The sequence below is a fragment of the Artibeus jamaicensis genome, unplaced genomic scaffold (assembly GCF_021234435.1).
Source record: "Artibeus jamaicensis isolate MK-2021 breed Jamaican fruit bat unplaced genomic scaffold, CSHL_Jam_final scaffold_474, whole genome shotgun sequence".
Lineage (NCBI taxonomy): Eukaryota > Metazoa > Chordata > Mammalia > Chiroptera > Phyllostomidae > Artibeus > Artibeus jamaicensis.
Window position 1 is genome coordinate 6,345,520 of NW_026522046.1, and position 20,763 is coordinate 6,366,282.

Sequence of the window (20,763 nt, forward strand, 5' to 3'; positions counted from 1 at the left end):
TGTGTCTATTTATTGGCAAAGGGTCCTACAGAGCCAAAAACCACGCCCTCCCCACCCTCTTCCCTGTAAAAATAAACTCTGTCCTTCCCTCTCCCTGTTCTGCTTTCCTGATTGGTCCAGAAAGATTCAATCCCCCCACCCCAAACACAGGAACTAGCATCCCCTACACATACACACTTCTGAGCCCAGGGAAACCGGAAGGCTTGTAAAGGCCCTCAGGCCTCCACTAAGAGCTGAGCACAGTTGGTCTGTCAGCGAGGGTTGGCGGCAGCATGATAAGCAGCAACATGAGGAGTATGAGGTGGAGGGCAGCCCCTGAGGGTGGTGCTGAAAGGAGTTGAGCCCAGTCCCAGGGGAGCCTCCAGAAGAAGCATGGAAGGCACGCCGCCCAGGCCCTGCCTCATCAGAGTGCAGCAGGCATGGCAGACCCCGTGGCCACCGAGCCAATGAGCTTCGGGCTAGAAAGGCCAACTTCTTCCTATGGAGTTGGTGCCCCCCACCCAGGCCTCTTTCAGCTAAGGTGACATGGAAGGATGTCACAGTGAATGATGGGAGCTCTGCTGGAGGCCGGGGCACCCCCAAAGCAGAGGCACGATGTGGTGGTAGAGCAGGGACAGGGACTCATGTCACCTGTGGTGTGGAGAGGCTGGACTCAGTCTAGCCGGCATTTGCCTTTTCCAAACTCCAGAGCAAACAGCCTTGCTGGGTGAGCTGCCCCAGGCCCTAGCAATAGCTGGCCATCTCCCCCCGGACCCAGGTCTACCACACTTCACACAGCTGCCCTGGGTTCATGGGGGAGCCGACAGGGCAGCCGAAGTGCTGCAGGAAGTCACGGGAGTTGGAGAGAGTGCCCAGCACACGGAAACGGGCAGGGCTGTGGGGGTCGGTCACCAGCCCCTCGTGAGAGCTCTCTGGTGTGCGGACCGAGCACCACACCTGCGGGCCAGGACAGACACGGGGACATATGGTGTCTAATGCAGGCAGGGTCACAGACTGGACTGCAGCAGAGCCATCCCAGGCACACAAACCACCACCAGCCTTGTCTCTCAGCTCAGGAGGCCTCAGGGACGCAGGCAGGGGCCCAGCCAGCATCTGAGCCCCAACCCCTTGCTATCAGCACTAAGGGAGGGGCCTGCACCCTCCCTCCCAAATTTATTGAGGCCTTTCAAAGCTGCCCTGGAGACAGGGTTGCCCAGGATCCAAGGGTCTGACAGGGAGAAGCCCACCCCTCCGAGGCTGCCTGCTGTAGATTACAGTACTTACAGGAGACCCTGCCTGAGTCACACTCTGCCACTGACTGTACTCCTGGAGAGCCCTGGATGAGCCACTTTGTCCCAAGCTTCAGTTTCCTCCTCCACAGCCACCTCACAGCAACACAGTGAGGACCAATCCTGCTCCCTACCCTGTCCCCCTCAAGCAGGACAGCCCTGCCCTTTAAGATCTGCAAATACCTCCTGAAGACTTCTCCCTATTCAGGCACCCTCACAGGCTTCAGCGGGCCCCAGCTGTGTGGCTTCGGGTACAAGGCCTCCCCAGACCACCTTCCATAGACCAACTTTGGCCCCATTTCCCAGTCCCTTTCCTGCATGCCCCAAACGTCTAATGACACACCCAGGAGGGAGTGGAAAAGGGCAGACCCCAGGCCTCCAGGAGGGCAATACCTGGGCAAATCCTACAAAGAAGAGCTGGTGGTTGGTGAGCCCCACAGCTGGCAGCTGTTGCTCTTCTCCGTGCGTTCTCAGCCACGCTTTGTAAGCCTGGGGTCGGGCACAGCAGCAGAAAGTCTGCCAGGGCCTACCCACCCCTCCACCCCGAACTCTTCCCCGCAGAGTTCGTGGTGGACCTCAGCCCCTGGAGGGCTGGCTAGGCCACTCACGTTGTAGGCAGCCTTAAGCCCTCCGTTGTCAGCAATGTTCTCCCCCAGCGTCTGGCGGCCGTTGAGTTTCTCCCCGTTGACCTGGTACTGGCTGTACTGCTCCTCCATGCAGGCCGTGTGATTCCGGAAGGCTGCCAGGGACTCATTCTGCCACCATGGCCGCAGGTTCCCTTCCTTGTCATACTCACGTCCTGAGGAGAAGGAACCTTTGCATCCCACTGAGACCAGAGCACAACCCTTGGGGTCAGGAGCTCCCACATCCAGGGTCCCTCTGTCCTGCTCCCAAAATCTTGAGGCTTTGTAGGAGCCACTGGGAATTCTAGGCTGGAGGGAACAACTTCATGGGGCTCTACCTTGGTCATCAAAGGCATGTGTCAACTCGTGGCCCATCACTACACCAATGCCACCGAAGTTCAGGGCTCTGGTAGGTGGAGAATACTGAGTGAAGATATGGTAGGGGGGCTTCTGGACCCCACCTCCAGCCCTGTTCCCACCCCACCCATAAGCCCAGGTTCCAACACCCAGCCCCTCCTGCCTCAGACACACTTGGGGTGGTTGCGGGCATAGAAGGGAGCCTGCAGGATGCCAGCAGGGAAGACAATCTCGTTCTTGGTTGGAAGGTAGTAGGCGTTCACTGTCTGGGGGGTCATGCTCCATCTGGGGGAGGGAGAGGGAGAGGGAGAGGGAGAGGCTCAGCGTCCCGACTCTCCTGATCCTCCTCCCAACCCAGCAGCCTTGACCTACCTCCTGCAAGGACCCTGTCTCACTGGTTTGGGATCAGTCTTGCCCACCTCAACCCCCCAAAGCCCTGGAAGCTGCCCCGGACTCTTGCTGCCCCAAATGTCTGCAGCCCTCCATTCTCACTGGTCCCGGCTGGGAGGCTTTCGGAGCTGGTCCGCCATCACTTTAGCAGAGAAGTTGTACAAATTCAACATGTTCTGGAAGAAGGAATCTTCAGAGACTTCATACTATGGGAACATTGGGATGTAGAAAGCAAGAAAGACAAGATGTTGGAGAAGATAAGATTCCCAGTTTGGCTACTAAATAGCACCTCCCTGAGCCTCAGGTTTCTCAGCTGTAAAATGGGAGTAAAATACCTAGTGAAGAATAATCACCCACACCTGAAGAGCACTTACGAAGCAGGTGCTTTTTTTAAAAGACATACTGCCTCCTCTTATTCTCACAATGACCCTATGAGGTAGATACTAATAAGACCCCATTTTACAGATGAAGAAACTGAGGCTCAGAGAGGTTATATAACATGTCCAAGGTTACACAGGTAGAGACAGAAACAGAATTTGACTCAGGTGTGACTGCAAATGACTGCTGGCTAACAGTGCGTTCTACTAACATCTGACATGCACCCTAGCACAGAGCCAGCGCTTGAGCACTGTTCGGTGGGTTGCCTACATTGCCTCTGAAAGAAACCAGCAAGCACCTCCTTGCCTCCTAGTGCTTGAGCTCCTATTAATGAGCCCAGAGAAGAGTGCCCTCCGTGGGGCTGGAGTTCAAAACTGGTGAGCAGAGGTACTCACCCCATCATAAACATCATCCAGCTCTTTAGGCTCCAGGATGAAGTCCGGGAAGCCGATCATATCATAGATGGCGTCTGCCTAAACAGACCACGTTAAGGGTTTCCCTCCCCAGGCTCCCAAAAAACTGTATCCTCCACCCCCACCTCAAGATGGCGCCCCAACCCTGACCACAGCTCACTTTCTCCTTGGCTGCCTGGCGGGTCTTTTCATCCATCCAAACCAACTGTCCCAGGGCCTCCTCAAAGGCCGTTCGGATCTCGCTGATCATCCCCTCTGCCTGGGAGGGAAGGGGCACAAGTCTGCCCTCCATTCACGTTAACCCTTTGTCCCCTGTCCACCCTAGTCCCCTCCCTGCTGTTCCAGGGGCCGTGTGACAGTGTCCGAATTCCCGGGTTAAGGCTGAGCACCTGGGGGTGTGAGGGGAAACAAGGTCTGTGAAGAGGCTGGAGCTGTGAGCAGCTTTTTCCCCTAATTACCCCCCAAAATTAATTGACAATTTAATTGAATTAATGTTATGATTTAATATAATGCATTAATTTTTATCTGATCACAAAGGGAAGGCATTAATAGCAGCAAATTTGGAAAACTGAGAAGAACTGAATAGACCACTTATAATCCTTCATTCAGAGATAACTTCATTTAACATTTCACTATCTAGTGTCTTTCCTTGCATGGATATATATATATAATGAAATTGTGTTGTTTTATATATATATATATATATATATATATATATATATATATATATATACACACACACACATATATATATATACATATATATAGCAACTACTTTTTTTCACTTAAAGATATATGATCAGTTTTAAGGCTGCCTCATAGTTCATCCTAACCACAGTTTATTTTTCCATTCCCCAGTGATTAGACATTTAAGCTATTTTCACTCTCCCTTATTATAGACAACACTTCCATAAACCTCCTTGTAGGTAATACTTTAAGTACATTAATTATCATCTCCTAATAAATACATAAACATTGTTTTGCTAATTGAATGAGTAACATAAACACATTATAGAAAATTTGGAAAATGCAGAGAACTTTAAAGGACAAAAATTTGTCATAGTCCCCATACCCAAAGTAATTGCCATTAATTTGTTAATAAAGTTCCTTCCAGTTTTTTTCCTATATATACTCATAAATATGAATGGTGAATTTTAACTAAAGCAAGGGGTAGTGTTGGAAGAACCTTGAAGACTCACAATTTCCTTGCTTTGCCGGTCAAATGTGGCCTTCACAAAGAGGGATCCCAAAGCAAAGCCAAGGGCGTCATCTGTGTTGGAGATGCAGGTCTGCCACCTTGGCACACAGGACTGTAGGGGACAGAGAGCCAGGCCTCCCAGAGATAGCTCTGCCCTCCAGCGAGGGCCTTTCTCGGTCTCGGGGGCCAGCCCCTCTCAGGTCTGGCCAGCAGAGGCCCTGGTTTGGTGTGCCATGGCTCCCTCGGACTCCAAGGAAAAGGAGGGGCACTATCGCAAAGCGTGCCAACCCCAGGAGGGAAACCGCAAGATGAAGAGGGTGCTGCCCACTCTGTTCTCAGCACTCTCCTCCTCCTCAGTTCCCGAGAGGCCCACTGGGGTCCAGGTGTTTCTTTGCTCAGCTCCACGTCCCAGTCAGTCCCCTGTGCTAGAAATCTGGGAGTCACCAGCCTCCTCCATCTCCCTACCCCTACATTCAATTTATCGCCAGTCTCTCAACTCTACTTTATAACCATCTCTCCCATCCACCTGTTGCCACTTCCCTGCCCTACAACACTACCATCTCCTGCCTGAACATTGCAGCGTTCTCCTAACTAGACAGTCTGACTCCACTCTCCCCCCGCCTCCCCTGCTACTCCCCTCCATCTTCCATTTAGCTACAAGAAAGATAATCTAACACAGAAATCCAACTGGGTTATTCCTCTCCTTAAAACCATCCCATGGTTCCCCATCCCAAAAAGAATCAATGCCAAACTTTTAACACCCTCACTCAGCCTCTCAACTGCCCTGTTCTCAAGCTCATTCCAGAACACGTGCAAACCCACCATGCTCCCTCTGGCCTATGCGAATTTGAACATCCTGGACTGCCCTTCTCTCTTGTTTTCTTACTGAACTAATTCTTCAAGTCATCTCTTCAGGGAAGCCTTTCCTGATGTCCCCACTCCCCAGGTAGAATGTGCTGTCCCCACCTCTATACTACAATATGAAGACAGTCTTTCCCTCAGTGTGAGCTCTCCTCACCCCTAAACAGCATATGTTGGTTTACACCTCCTCTTTCTCACTTAACAGGGTATTCTGAAACTAAGAACCGCGTTTCTTTACTCATCCTCATCGCCATCATCATCAAAGCCAAGTGCCGCTTATGCACTGGGTGGGTGCTTTACTTAATAACTCAGTCCTCATGACAACTCTGCAAGGCATTTCTGTTTCGCAGGCCTGGAAATGCAGATCGAGAGAGGCTAGGTGCCATGACCGAGGTCCACAGCCTGCTAAATGGAGGCGTGGGGGGCTGTGACCCAAGTCAGCTTGATTCCTGGTTCTGAGCTCTGTACTACACCATGAGGCAATGGGTGCCTGACACACAGTGAGTGTGAAGCGTCAGCTAAACTGCACCCGGAAGTGGGGGCAGAGAAAGAGAGCCCACCTTTCTGGTGCCATAGAGGGTCTCCAGCAGCTTCTCTTGTGCAGACTCAAAGCGTCGGTCCAGGCTCGGGGTTGTCTTCTGCACCAGGTTCCAGATCAGGTAATTGTTTAGGACACTGGTGTCCAGACCAGAACATAAAGGGCGTGTGGGTTACCATTTCCACCCCAAACTATCTACACAAATGTACAGGCAGCAGGAGTCCTGAGAGGCATAGGTGGGAGCTGTTCCCGAATCCCTCTCTCTCACCCTAGACCACACACCTGCCCACAGAAGTCAGGTTGGAGCAGGAATACGGATCACACATACACCTCCTGATGCCCTGGCCAGGCGGCAGCCCCCACAGACATGGTGTTTTGGCGTTTGGAAGGTCCAGGGCCTTGTCAACTCCTCCCGAGTCTGGCTCTGCCATTCCCCTCTGCCCAGTTCCTGCCTGGGACCTGCACGGGGCCCTGACCCCATCCCCCATACCTTGGCTCCGTTTGGTTGATGAGCTCTGACACCTGCTGCAAATAATCCATCCCATACACCACCACAGGCTCAGAGTCACTCAGCTCCAGCGGTGACAGCAAGAAAGACAGGAACTCTAGCCAGTCCATGGAGGGCGCCAGGACCTAGGAGCAAAACTAAACACCTCAAGCCTCCCTGCTTGCCTGCCTAGCTTTCATCAGACCCTTCACTAATTGATACGTTAGAGCCTAGCTTCCTATTGCCCAGGTGACAGTCTCTAGCTGCTTTATGGCCCCTTCCTTCAGCAAACCCTTTTCCAGGCCTGCGCACCTCTCAGTGTGGGAGCCCAATCACTTATACAAGGAAAACCACCCATGTGATGTTCAGCTGGGGCACAGCCATTCACAGATATTCATAACAAGTAATAATACACCACCCTCTGATGCCACCCAGATCCCTACACACCTGGCCTCTCCTCCAGAACCCCCTTACCCAACTTCTCCATAATCCAACAACTAAAGGGTTCATGCCTGACACAGTAAGGACCCCCTAGGAGATGCTTCCATATCTTTCCTGATTGTTTTGTGGATATCCCATACAAGTGGTTACAGGTTTTTTACTTAATCTCTCTACGCGTGTCCAGGCAACATGTGGACATTGTCGCCCTGCCTGGAGTGGCTCAGTGGACTGAGCACCAGCCTGTGACTAAGATTGCTGGTTCAATTCCCCATTAGGGCACAGGGTTGGCTTGCAGGCAAGGTGCCCAGGATGGGGGAGGGGGTGAAGAGGCAACTTCATCTCTCTCACACACAGATGTTTCTCTTCCTCTCTTTCTCCCTCCCTTCCTGTCTCTCTAAAAATAAATAAAATCTCTTTTAAAAAAAAGAATTGCTGCCCTGATCTATCTCTCTTTCTCTCTCTCCACCCCGCCCCCAATTCCTCCTCTCTTTCTAAAAGCAATGAGGAAAACATGTCCTTGGGTGAGGATCAAAACTTTTTAAAGGAAAAGGAAAAAAGGACTGACCGCCTCAGGAAGGCGGCCTGAAGAAAAGCTGCGCGGTCTGTGCCAGAGGCCGGCCCCTCCCGGCTCTTCCTGTCCCAGGGGCCCCACCTGCAGCTCCGCGATGCTCATCTTGTGATAGATCTTCTCCTCGTCGCGCCGCTGGTCCTGGGGCACTGTGATGTTGGCCAGTTGTGTCTCCAGCTCCAGCACCTGCCGCATCTGCTCCCGTGTGGAGGCTGGCTGTCCGCCCAGCAGAATGCCCAGCTCTTCCATGTAGTCCAGGTAGGCAGTAAGCACCTGTCAGAACCCCGGGTCATCCTCACAACCCAGCAACGATTTCTGCCCAAGGCTGAGAGGGTTCGTTCCGGCCACCACTGCTGCTTGCCATTCCTTCTGCAGACTCTCAGGACTGCTTCACACTGACTCCCTGTGGCCCTCCTCCCAGGAACCACTCCCCACTCACTCAGGAGTCCCACCCTGAACTCCCATAATTGCCGAAGGCCATCTCCTCTTCCACGCTACTGAGAAGTTTTAGATCCCTTAATATCCATTTTCTATACTTCAGATTTTCTCATTTTTCACCTCTCCTGTTCCTTGCTGCTGCTGTCAGAGGAAGAGGTTTGAGCATCACTCTCAGCCATCCCAGGTCCTAAGAAGGATGGTTGGTTCAACCACTGATCTCGACCCTCATCCTGCCCACCTGACCTACCCCTTCCTCTCCCTACCTCCTTACCTTCAGCCCGAGACTGACTTTTGATACTTTCCTTAATCTGACTTTACTCCTCAATTGTTTTTTTTTAGTCCTCACCCAAAGACATGCTTATTGATTTTAGAGAGAGAGGGGCAGAGAGAAGAGAAATATCAATGTGAAAGAGAACACTGATCAGTTGCCTCTTCTATGTGCCCCAATGGGGAACTGAACCTGCAACCTAAGCATGTGCCCTGACCAGAGAATCGAACAGACAACTTTTTGCTTGCGGAACGACGCCCAACCAACTGAGCTGTGCCAACCAGGCGACTCCCAAGTTTTTATCCTTTCTGAACCTTTTGCACTGCAGCTCCCCTTTGATGTTGGCACAGGAGACTCCCTGTCTGTGACAACCAGCAACACGCTAAGAGCCTTTCTCCTGCCTTTTCCCAAGTCTTGGACCGTGTGGTTCCCTCCCACATTCTCAAAATTCTCTCCTCCTCTGACTCAGGTGATGTCAAAACCACACATCTGTTCATACCACTCCTTACATTTGAATTTTTATTTCTTTTGGCACAAATGCGAAACTTGATCCACAGTGTTCATATATAATATGAGTCTATATACCTCCAGAAGGACTGGGGGACCACTCTCCCTTCCTGCTCTCCTTTCTAGTCCATCAATAGGCCATACTCCTTGCCACCTCAGAGCCGGTGCATAAAGTAGCTGTTCCCGGCCCTGCCTGGTGTGGCTCAGTGAATTGAGCACCGGCCTGCAAACCAAAAGTTCACCAATTCAATTCCCAGTCAGGGCACATGCCTGGGTTGTGATCCAGGTCCCCAGCTGGAGGCATGTGAGAGCCAACTAATCGATGTTTCTCTCCCTCTCTTTCTCCCTCCCTCCCCCTCTGTCTAAAAATAAATAAAATCTTTTTAAAAATTAAAAAAATAACATAGCCGTTCCCTTTGCCTACAACACTCCCTTCCCTGTAGTCTACTCCAACCCTGTGACTAGGCTAGTTGCCTGTCCTGCTCACTCTCTGAATGCCATACTTCTCTTCTGTAACAGTCCCAGCAACTGCAAACAGGATATACTGAGCTATTTATGCCTTCGGCCCCACACAGGGGGCAGTGGCAATGTCTTGCTCATCACAGGTCTAGAAGAGGGTCTGGTTATGCTGTGCTCTGTGTTTGAGAATGAGCAGGAGGAATGGCTCTCCTGCTTGTCCTACTCCACAGCAGCCTCCTTTCCTGGCTCTTTTTCTACTACTGTCCTTAAAAAAGAAGGCTTTCCTTCTCTCCCTTTCTCTCATCTCTCGAAAAACCTCTGTCTAGGTTTCTAAGATGCCCCTCAAGCCCATGGCTCCCTCCAGGCTCATCCTCTCCCCAGGACTACACTCAGCTTTCACAGCTGCCTGCTGACCTCTCCCTAGACATGGTGCCCAGGTCTCAAAGCCACAGTCTAGCATTAGCAGCTCCCACTCCCTGAGTGTCTGCCACATGAAGGAGCATAAGCTTGCATCCTGTACCACCCCCAAATACCGTATGAGGTAGATGCTATGATCCCATTTTACAGATGAAGGACCGGCCTGTGAGAGCTAGATTAGCTCACACCAAGCCTCAGAGCTGGGACTGGAATCAAGGTCTGAGTCCAAAGTCTGCCCTTTTCCTGTGACATCATATTCTTTCTTCTGCCCCAATGTGTCCTAAGCTGATTCTCCTAGAGGCATCCTTGATTTTCTAAGGACCCCATTATTCTGCCATTATTCAAGTCGATAGTCTCAACTCGCTTCACCGTCTCCTCCTTCTACTCCTCTCCTCTAACATCCACTCACCAATAATTCACAATTCAGACTTGAAGTACTGCTGAAACTCTTAACCGATCTCCAGGCTCCCTCTCTTACATCTACTTTTCACACCCCAGCCAGACGGGCTTCCGAAAGCATGGCTCACTGCATCACTCCCTCCCTGCTCTGAAGCCTGCAGGAAACTCCTCAGGGCACCATCACGGGTCCCTCCTGTATGTAGACTCTATCCACCTTCCCAGCCTCTCAACTGCTTTGAGCTCCACATTTCACCACACTGGACCCCTTCTCGTGGTCCAAACACACCTTAGCCTTTCCTTCTTCAACACTTTTGTTTAAACTGTTCTCTTCACCCAGCATGCCACCACCCACCCCTAGGTGTTTTGTAGGGCCTAGATCCAATGCAGTCTCATTAGGAAACCTCCTCTGGCTGTCCGAGTCTCTCCTGAGTCCCACAGACCCTCTCTGAGTATTATTCTCAGATATCCAGGTCCGTGATCCCATCCACCCTGAAAGTTTCTGGTAACTATAAAACGTACATCTCAGAATGTCCCCATTGCAGTGGAACACAGTAGGTGCCTATAAAATGTTTTCCTGAGAGAAGAGGAAGGAAGGGAGGGAGGGAGGGAGGGAGGGAGGGAGGGAGGGAGGGAGGGAGGGAGGGAGGGAGGGAGGGAAGGAAAAAAAGGGAGAAGGAAATGAGGAAGGGAAGGAAAGAAGGGAAGGAGAGAAGAAAGAAGGAAAAAAAAAGGTGACAGGACAGGTTCACCTAGTTCCTCACCCTGACCCTAGGCAAAGTAAATAGGGATCAGTCCAGCTCAACATGGCATAAGAGTAGGGATTCTGAAGATGCTTCTTACTTTTTCATTGGCAGTCCTGTTTAGGTAGTAGTCTCGAGAGGGTAGGAAGAGCCCAGACTGGTCCACCTGCAATAGCAAGGTGAAGGATTAAGCCCACCCCCACCAAAACCTGGACTCTTGTGTGGTGGGGGGAGGGGGGGTGGCACACAAGCCTGCCAGTCACAGGGGAGGAGAGTCTGGGCTCAGCAAACAGTCCACAAGCCCCTCCCACCTTTCCCCAGCCTGTACCTGTATGACATTGCTGTTGGAACTCTTAGAGTCGGCACTGACGTAGACAGTGAAGAAGGGGGTGGCCCTGTAGGTCCCTGCTACTGCCTTCAGCACCTCCATGAAGTTGTCCTGGTCCCAGGGCCCCGTAACATTCCAACCACCAATCTGAGTAGAGACCATAACAGAACCTATGACACAGGAGCCGCCAAGCTTTGGGGGCCACGTCTTCTTCCAAGTCCTGTCCTCTCCCTGCCTACCTCCCCCACCCAGGGGGCTCTACTTTTTCAATGAGGTCTCGCAGCGGCTGGGCTCCCAGCTCCTCGATGCGCTCCACCTTTAGGCAGGACAGGTAGAAGCGTTGCGTCTTCCACTCAGCTTCACTGCTGGAATTGAAGGTGGCGTTTTCTGTGGAATACAATACAGGTCCAGGTGGCAACTATGCTGACTGCTGAAAGGGTTCCTGGGCCTTTATTTGGTCCCTCTTCTTGCTTTCCAAACAAGGGGCAGTCCTCTTAATGTAGACCCAGGAAAACTGGGTGAAACAGCCAAGTGTGGCTTCTTCCTCTGCTCTGTTCATCAAGACCCTCTAAGATCTCTAAGCACTACAGGCTCCCTGGTGAGCTCCCAGGCTCCCTGAGCGCCACCACACCTCAGCAGTCCTACAAACAGAAGGCAGAAAGGAGCCTCTCCGTTAAACTTAGAGGTCTGCCCCACTCCAAACCTATCTCCACCTCTCAGGAGCCCCCTGCTCTCTGCATCCCTTACCCCGAGGGTGTTCCCAGTCACCCAGTTATTTATTCATTCATGGACCTTTACTAAGCACCTACTAAGTGCCAAGCCTTATGCTGGGCACGTACCTACCTGGCACAAGCCTCCCTGACAGGCCCACTCACCAAGCAGGTGCTTCAGTGTGGCCTGGTTCTGGTCCCAGAGACTATTGAATGTGTTCCAGCGAGAACGCCCGATGGGCAGGGGGTTCCTCCGAATCCAGCCTCCGCAGGAGAATTGGTAAAAGTCCTCACAGGGGCTCACACCACGGTCAAGGGTCTCCAGGATTTTTCCAGCCACTCGAATGCAGGCCTCTGTGAGGCAGGTGCTGTGGGATGTGTCTGTGGCAGGGGATATGGCTAAGGACAGGGGGGGTCGGTCAGTTTGGGGAAGACACATGCTTTGAGAGGGGCCGTGACGGCAGGAATGTTGGGAGGAGAGAGAAAAGCTAGGGAAAGGTGGTCCCAACCAGACAATATCTTAGAGGCCTTTTTGGCCTCCAGAGTCCCCACAGCTAGGAGTGCTGGTGGCAGGTGTGACTCCACCTACCTCTGCGGTACTGGACCCCTAGGGCCACAAAGCAGCCCAGAAGCAGGGCAGCCAGCAGTAGACAGACACCTGCCAAGACCAGCTCCAGTCGGGTGTGCGAGCCTAAGAGGCGTCTTGTCCTCTTCTGGAACCCCACCTGGAGAACACAGGGTGACAGAGAGCTAGCGAGCGGCAGGAGGGGACTGGGGGCGTCCAGGATCACAGAAGTCCTCCCAGAGGGTGAAGGCATAGGCAGGTTCCATGGAGCAAAGGTGCTACCGAGGTTCACTTGAGGCACAGGGATGCGGAGGCAGGCCGAGTTGAGTCCTCTGAGCCTGCTTTGTGCAACGTCATGGCTTAGTCCTAGCGCACAAGCCAGAGCTGGAGCGGAGGTGGGGGCAGGTGACCCCACCAGGGCAGCCAAAAGCTGCCGGGTGTGCTAGGCTTCCTGCCGGACTGGGGCCTGGAGAGGAGGGGAGAACCCCCCTGCCCACCTCCACAGCGTCCGGGGAGGCCCCGCCCTCTACGGGGGTCTCCGGTGCATCTTCATCCCGCAGCGTCGCCCGTTTGTACTCCACCATCTGCCAGACAGTCGGGGTGCCAACCCAGGTCAGGCAGGTTGGGCTGTTTGCCCACGGCCCAGCCTCAGTGTCCCAGTGCCCCTCCCGGCCAGGCCCCCTCCCGTCTGCAGCGAGGCCCCTTCCCTCCTCCCCGGCTCTGTGGTCTGGCCTCCCTCCCACCCTCGCCCCTCAAGGACGCAGCCCCTGCGCCTCCAGCGCGGAACCCCAACCCGACGCCGCCTGTCCGTCACCCGCCCCCTCCTCTGGGGCCTCTCCCCAGGAGCTGGGAGCCCCCACTCACGTTACCGCCGCTGCCCAGCTCCTGCAGAGCGACGTTCATCGTGGAGTCGGGGCTCCCTTAGGAGGCACCTTAGGGCTCCCGCAGGCGGCTGGCCCTGACCCAGGCCGCGGCCTCCGCCCCTGGCCCGGCCCGGCTGCTGCCCGCCATCGCAGCTGCTGCGCAGCCCCTTGCTCCGCCGCCGCCACCCCCGCCTGCCCCGTCCCCCCGCCCCCCGCGGCGCCGCGCCTGGGGGTGGGGACCGTGGGGGGAGGGAGGAGCGCTCCTGGTGCCCAGACCTCTGCTCCCCGAGCCCGCGGCCCGCCCTGCTGAGCTGAGCCAACCTGCCGCCCCCGCGGCTGCGACCTCCGGAGACCCCGCTCTTCTGAAGGGTCAGCTCTGGGTCTCTGCAGCGCCCTCTCGCAAGCCACCCATGATTTACATTCCTCTGACCCAGGCCCAAACCCTGCTGCTATTTCTTGGCCCAGTCACCCAAATTGCAGGCCATCCCCATCCTCTTTGAACAGCTTGGAGAAATTTTACTCTACGGAAGAACACCTTCCCGAGCAGTGCGCACAGCCCCTCTTGAGCCAGCAAGGTGTCGACCCACAGAGAGGGTGTCCGCACCATATCTACACAGAAATCGCAGACGCCCGGGGTGTGCAGGCGAGCACCCAGCCCAGCCCACAGTCCGCGCGCGCACGCACACACACACACACACACACACACACACACACACCAGGTGCCCGCCGAATGTACGCACTGCCTGCTCACACACGGTGTGTACGAGCACAAGGCCCCCAGCCCAACGCACGTCACGCACGTACACAACACGCGGGCACAGCCCGCGCTGACTCTGCTCCCACCCGTCGCTCCAAGACTGCACTTTTACTCTCCAAGATAACTGTTGTCATCAGATCATCTCACACAGGGAGGGTTACAGATGGTGACAAATCGGCAGGGAAAAAAACAGCCATCCATGGATATATTTAAAGAAAAGACGTGTTCACACCTCTAACTTGAGGAAAGCAAACCATTTTATTTGGGAGGTTTACAAGAAGAAGAAGGGAAAAAAAAAACCCAAGCAATATTTCACTGAAAAGCAATAATGTGGCATCGATGCATCCGCCATCTGCCTTCCATATTGTCATTCCTTAACCAGGCGTGGTGTCACAGTCTGCTACGCTGGAGAGTGACTAGTGTTTTCTTTCACCACTTTTTTTTTTTTTAGTGCCTCCTCCTCCAGGCGATGCATGAGTTTGACCCGAGAAGGCTGAGTGGTGGCAAACCCATCACCCATTTCTTGACTCTCACCTCAGCTCTTACACGTCCTGCGTCAAGTGGCTCCCACGTGGGCCGCTCCAGGCTGAAAAAGGTGGATGATGAATGAGTCAGGCGAGCAATGTTGCATTGCTTTCTGTGGCCTTTCCCGGCCCAGAATCGCCTGTTCTCAAGCAGGAGCCAGTACAGTGTCGCAGTTAGGGTGGAAGATTCGGGATTCGGACAGAATTTCCTCATTTGCAAAATTGAAATAAGAATAGCACCTCTTAGGACAGTGTCTGGCCCGTGACAACACGCAATGTGTTAGCTGCTCTTGGTGCTGTTGTCGTTAAAGCCCGATAGGCAGAAAGGAGAACTGAAAGGCTGGCGGCTGCCCGCTGTGCTTCCCAGACAGCAGAGGAGGCAGAGGAGGCAGATGCGTTCCAGGCGAGTCGCATTCCCTGAGCATGGAGCTTTCCCATCCAGCAGACTGGGGCCTGCAGCAGCACGGCCTTGGGAGAGCCCCTTGGGACGAGTCTCAAGTCGTATATGTTCTTTCTGATGACAGTGTGGCACCACAGCACTTACTTCTCCCCCCTCCCCGTCCAAGGCTGGATGAAGAGAAACGAGGCAGCAGGGTTGGCCTTGCTCTGTGGGGAACTCCACTGAGACAAATGACCCCGCGAGTGTAACCGAAGCTACTATGTAAGGACTTTCTGGCGACAGGCTCATAAGAAATAGTCCTCTGGCTGCTGCAGCGCCATGTGGGCAATAGCAAGCTTACACAGCACGTCACTGTGCGCCAGCCGCTGTTCTAGATGCTTTACATCTTTGTGCTCATTTGTCCTCGTAGTGCTTTATGAAGCCACTGTGCAGATGAAGAAGAGTGAGGCATGTCAGAGTCACGCAGGAAGTAGCAGAACTGGGATTCGACCCCACGTGCTCTGACTCCTTTCTGCAGAGCAGTTTGGCAACACGAATGGAAAGAATAGACTTCCTCCCAAAAGTAGCTGCTTGTCTTCTGCCACATCCTCTCTGGAAGACTAAGGGGACACATGTCCATTTTCAAGGTAGACAGACCTGGACTCAAATCTGGGCTCAATTCTTTATCAGCTCTATGATCTTTATCAAGTTACTTGAAAACTCTGACCCTTACTTTTTTCTTCTTCTGTAAAATGGGAACAGTCATCCCTATCTAAGAGTTACTGTGAGAAATACAGCCACATATGAAAGACCCCGCACCTACTTTTATAGTGTTCACAGTTTCCCTAAATGTGGCCTAAAGGGACAGGTCCTTTCCAAGCCTCTTCCTTGACCCAAATCATTTATTAGGCTCATAACTATTCCTGACTACATGTTAAGTACCCTATGCACATAAGAGGCTCAGGGATTGCTCTACTCTATAATTCTATTTTCTTTCCTCTGTGTTTATATTCTTTGACCCTGTTTTATTCTCCCATCCTATTATTTTCTCTCTTTTCTGCTGTTCTTTCCTACAGGAGTGATCTTTTCTCTACATTGATTGTAAATTGAGAGGAAATGGACAATGGTGTATGTGTTCCATTTACAAGGATAATGTAGTCACGAAGGTAAGAAACATTCATGTTCAGTGTTGACACAGATGAGGAATATGGTCACTTTCATATATTGCTGGTGGCTTACAAACTGATGCAAGCTTTTTGGTAACATGAATCACTAGGTGTAAGTGTACACATTCTTTGACCCAGAAAGTCTAATTCTAGAAAACCGTTCCAGGAATCATTGTCCACAAGATGTCTGTATCAACTAGTTTTTGCTACATAACAAGCATACCCAAATTTTGTGGATTAAAATAGCAAACATTCATTATTTCTCTGTTCATTGGGTTGATTGGGTGGTTCTTCAGGTCTGGGACAGCTCAGCAGGAGCTGAGTGGTCTAGCAGTGTATCCTCATTTACATGTTTGGGCCTCATTTACATGACTGGGCTCTGTCTCTGTCCTGTAGTCTCTCCTCCTGCAGTAAGCTAGCCCAGGCTTCTTCGCATGCTAGTCTCAAAATTCCCAGCAACAGAAAACGGGGCAAAGCCCCAGTATAGGAGTATTTTTCAAGTCTCTGTTTGCATCACATTTGTAAATGTCCCTGTTGGGCAAAGCAAGTCAGAGGGTCAAGCCCAGATTCAGGGTTGGAGATATAGATGCTACTTCTTAATTGGAGGAACAAAATATATGGGCCATTTTTTCCCCTACAACATTTGTTCATCACAGCACTATCTATTATAACAAAACAAACAAAAACAGAAGGGAAACTCAGCCCCGAAGAGTAGAGGACTTTTGTAACATTGAATACTGGCACAATGAGATACAATGTGTCTCATACAATGGGATCAGTTGCAACTGCCAAGGGGGAAATGTTCTCCATGTAGTTAGGTGGGGGAGGTAAAGGGTTACAAAATCTCATCTTTGTTTAGCAAAAAGTAGAAAAGCATAGGTTAAAAAAAGAAATTAGAAATCTATGCAAAAATGTTAATATGAATATGTCTAATGATGAGGTTACTTTTAACTTCTTTATGCTTTCTTGTATAATAATAGCTAACAGTTCTACTGTCCAGCACTTACCTAAGCACTTTATGTAACTTATTTAATCCTCATGAGGACCCAATATGCAGATTTTATCAGTATCACCACCCCTGTTTCACAGAAGATCCTAAAACACAGGAAAGCTTAATAACATACCCAAAGTTACACATCAGGTAGAAGGCAGATCCTCAGTTTGAATCTCAACTCCATGCTCTTACCTACTAGTCTCCTTTCTAAGTGAATTGATTTGTCTAGGGCCAGAGTGTGATGTTTGGTAAATGGACTATGTCATCATAAACCTTTATTTGAAAAAAAATCATTAAAACTTTTGTATTGCACATGTAATACTGCAGAAGAATATAGAGTAAAAGATGAAATTCATCCTGCTGGGATCCCAGTACCATCCTCTGAGGTAACCATTATTAGTTTGGTCTGTTTCCTTCCAGATCTTTCTTCTACATGTATTTACATAGCTCAACACATACTTCATATGTGGCTATGTATGCATATGTATGTGTGTATGCTTTTTTTACATACATGAAACCATACTCTATGATTATTAGCTGGTGATACTTTGGCAGGCCTTGGAGATCTCACCATGTTAATCTACTCGGATCTGCCTCCCTCATTTTTTGTGATTTGTCAGCCCCTGCTAATAGAATGAGTCCCAGAAATACTCTTATGGTGTGAGCTTCCTCAGAGTTAAAGAAAGGTGAAACATGGTCATGAGAGATGTTAGAAAATTACCCAAAAATATTTGTAACAGGCTGCGTTAGTTTCCTAGGAATGCTGTAACAATGTATCACAAACCAGGTAGCTTCAAACAGAAACATATTCTCACAGTTCTGGAGGCGAGAAGTCTATAACCAAGGTAGCAGCAGGCCGTATTCCCCCAGAAGTCTCTAGACAGGTAGCTTTCCTTGCGTCTTCCATCTCCCAGGAACTCCCAGCAACCTTCGGTGTTTCTTGGCTTGCAGCTGTCTCACTCCTATCTCTGCTTCCCCACCTGGACTTCTTCCCTGTGTGCATGTGTCTTTATGTATCTGTCCTCTCCTTGTAAAGACAGCAGTGACTCAGTGTAGGGCCCACCCAAATCCAGTATGGCACCCATAATTTAAGCAATTACATCTGCAAAGACCTATTTCCAAATAAGGCATATTCTGAGGTTCTGAATGGACATGAATTGGGGGGGGGTCTTATTCAACCTACTACACAGACCTACAGTTTCCACTTGAATAAAAATGTTATTAATATTCAAACACCAAAAGGTATGTTATTCTGTTTAGAACATAAGGATCGAGTCCACTTGGCTTTGAGGGACTTTCAGTTAAGAAATTCAAAACATGATCACAAAATGTCACACAAATTTTATTGCATTTTAGTTTTGAGAATGCATTTTTTCTCACAGGCAGGATGCAGAACATCAGAATTTTTAAAAATCCTCACCCAAGGATGTGTTTGTAGATTTTAGAGAGAGAAGGAAGGAGGGGAAAGAGACAGAGAGAAAAAGACATTAATGTGAGAAACAATGATTGATTGACTCTCCTATATGCCCTAACCTGGAATCAAACTTGCAACCTAGGTGCGTGCCCTGACTGGGGATTGAACCCACAACCTTTGGTGCATGGGACAAGACTGCAACCAACTGAGCTACCCAGCCAGGGCTAGAACATCAGAATTTTAAATAGGGGGCCACAATTTAAAGGACTCCCCCAACATTTTAATCATATAATAGAAGTTTATATATTGCTACATCTTTACCATTTTTTAGGTCTTTTGCTTTAATCATGAGTGAGCATGCATAGTAGGGACAGGAATAAGAATATTTAAGAAACTAACTGGTTCTGGCAGGGTTGCTTAATTTGTTAGAGTGTTGTCCTGATACATCAAGGTTGCAGGTTCAGTCCCCTGTCATAGCACATCCAAGAATCAACCATCGAATGCATAATAACCGGAAAAACAAATTGATGTTTCTCTTTCTCTCTCTCTCTCTCTCTTTAAATTTTTTTAAAAGCCAACCAAATGAATTCCAAGTTAAATTGTTATTTCTCCAATATCTTTCATTCTGGGGGGTGAAAAGAGAATTGTTTCAATTCCTCACCCACTTGCTCTCATCTTCTCCTTGGTAAGAAATCTCCCAGCTCCTTTAACACTTTGCATGAGGGGCAGCTCATTCCTCCTGAGACAACCCATTTCACCTCAGGACGATTTCATTTCCAAAACTTCCCTTAATACAGGCTCTGTCATCTCTGTGCTTCAAACTAGAACGTGGAGGCTCAGAGAGGCACACATACTATTTAAATGCATGAGAAGGATAGAAGGAGATATGTATTCAAAGGTTTTGTATGACTTTCCATATTTTCCTAAAATGTTACTATAATTATGGGGCTTTCAGTTCAAGGTCACAAAGAAAGTGGCAGAACCAGCACCGGAACCCATTGCTACAAAACCCGCAGCAGGGGTGAGATTTCTGGACCCGCCCCTAGAGATCCGGAGCTCTAGCCTCTACTGTCCTTCCAGGTGTTCGGGCGACTCTCTCTCCAGCTGGGCTTCTATCTCCGGCTTCGGCCCTTACCTCAGAGACAAGGAGGAGGCTTGATAGGGATGGGCCCCCAGACCTGGGGCCTTGAGTGAGGCTTGCACAGAGGTATCCCCTGGCAAACCCCCCCCCCCCGCCAATTCCTGGTCCCTGCGAGGCAGCCACCACCGCATTCCACTCTGTGTTCCAGGGACTAGCACTTGGCGAGCTGTTGGAGGAAGGACGTCCAGCAGCCTCACTAGCTGCGTGTGTTGGGGGTGGAGGATAAAATGCTCCAGTGACTGTGGAGAACCCTCTCTGCCTCAGTTGTGCACTGAACACTAGTGTGTACTGAACGTCTGGAATGATTATTACCTTTATCAGTACTGTCGTCACTGTAGGAGAACGCGAGACACTACTCCCCTCGCCACCCCAAAGCCAGTGATTGCGCGGAGCCCCTGAGCGCCAGCAAGCAGGTGACGCCGCAGCTGAGGGCCCGTCTGGGGAGCCGGGGTGAGAAGAGGGTGTATTCCCGTTGGTGAGGCGAGGCCTCTCACGTGATCCCCTTCAACGAGGGCTTGGGGAGGCGCCCTCTGTCCCTCCCCTTCTACCTCTGGACCCACGCCCACTCTCACGGTGTCCTCAGGCGCCCCGGGCTTCCCCGAGTCATCTGCAGCCAGGGCGCCCCCCTCCACGACACCACCATTCATTCTCCCCGCAGTGCCAGCTCAGCTCGCGCACCTGGGGCGGAGAAAGCGCAGGGCGCGGCAGACGCTCTGAGCGCGAGTATAGGCTCCAGCAGCAGGGCTGGGGGTGGGCATTTGCCCGGGCGCGCGCCAGCCGGCCCGGCCACCGAGACCTCTGCACGGTAAGACCGAGAGACACAAGGAGACTCGGGAGATGAAGCATAGAGGTACATGAACCGAGCGTGGAGACTGGTACCAGGCAGGCGTAAACAGGAACCGTAACACAAAGAAATATGGGGCACAGAGATAGACAAAACAGACTCATTAGAGAAAGACTGACATACAGATGGGCAGAGGCTGACACGCAAGGGCAGTCAGGGAAGCACAGACTCCCGCACGCAGCCCGGTACCGGAGCGCGCCAACCGCGAGCGCGGTTCCCACGGGTCTGCGCCCTTCCCCAGCGCTGCGGACCCGCGAAAAACACACACCGCACCCGACACGCGATTCTCTAGCGTTCCGCCCCAAATCCAGTGCCAGACTCGTTCCCG

General features: G+C 51.4%; 1 protein-coding gene across 6 annotated transcripts in view; it reads right to left on the bottom strand.

The window, feature by feature from the left end:
* Positions 1-20,763, bottom strand: part of ECE2 (endothelin converting enzyme 2) — a 30,469-nt gene continuing 9,706 nt past the window's right edge. The window contains exons 1-19 of one of the 6 annotated variants that reach the window (XM_037154897.2): positions 13,218-13,392; positions 12,851-12,937; positions 12,378-12,513; positions 11,954-12,169; positions 11,341-11,465; positions 11,079-11,225; positions 10,851-10,916; positions 7,607-7,795; positions 6,517-6,659; positions 6,049-6,163; positions 4,629-4,739; positions 3,590-3,688; positions 3,412-3,489; positions 2,741-2,844; positions 2,423-2,533; positions 2,230-2,297; positions 1,877-2,067; positions 1,662-1,757; positions 1-936 (exon numbers count right to left, since the gene is read on the bottom strand). In XM_037154897.2, coding sequence (XP_037010792.2) covers positions 760-936; positions 1,662-1,757; positions 1,877-2,067; positions 2,230-2,297; positions 2,423-2,533; positions 2,741-2,844; positions 3,412-3,489; positions 3,590-3,688; positions 4,629-4,739; positions 6,049-6,163; positions 6,517-6,659; positions 7,607-7,795; positions 10,851-10,916; positions 11,079-11,225; positions 11,341-11,465; positions 11,954-12,169; positions 12,378-12,513; positions 12,851-12,937; positions 13,218-13,256 — 2,298 coding nt within the window. In that variant the 5' untranslated portion in view covers positions 13,257-13,392 and the 3' untranslated portion in view covers positions 1-759. Of the gene's footprint in view, positions 937-1,661; positions 1,758-1,876; positions 2,068-2,229; positions 2,298-2,422; positions 2,534-2,740; positions 2,845-3,411; positions 3,490-3,589; positions 3,689-4,628; positions 4,740-6,048; positions 6,164-6,516; positions 6,660-7,606; positions 7,796-10,850; positions 10,917-11,078; positions 11,226-11,340; positions 11,466-11,953; positions 12,188-12,377; positions 12,514-12,850; positions 12,938-13,217; positions 13,393-20,763 lie in introns of those variants that run through there. The other 5 variants (XM_053657857.1, XM_053657860.1, XM_037154898.2 and 2 more) reach the window with 5 other exon arrangements.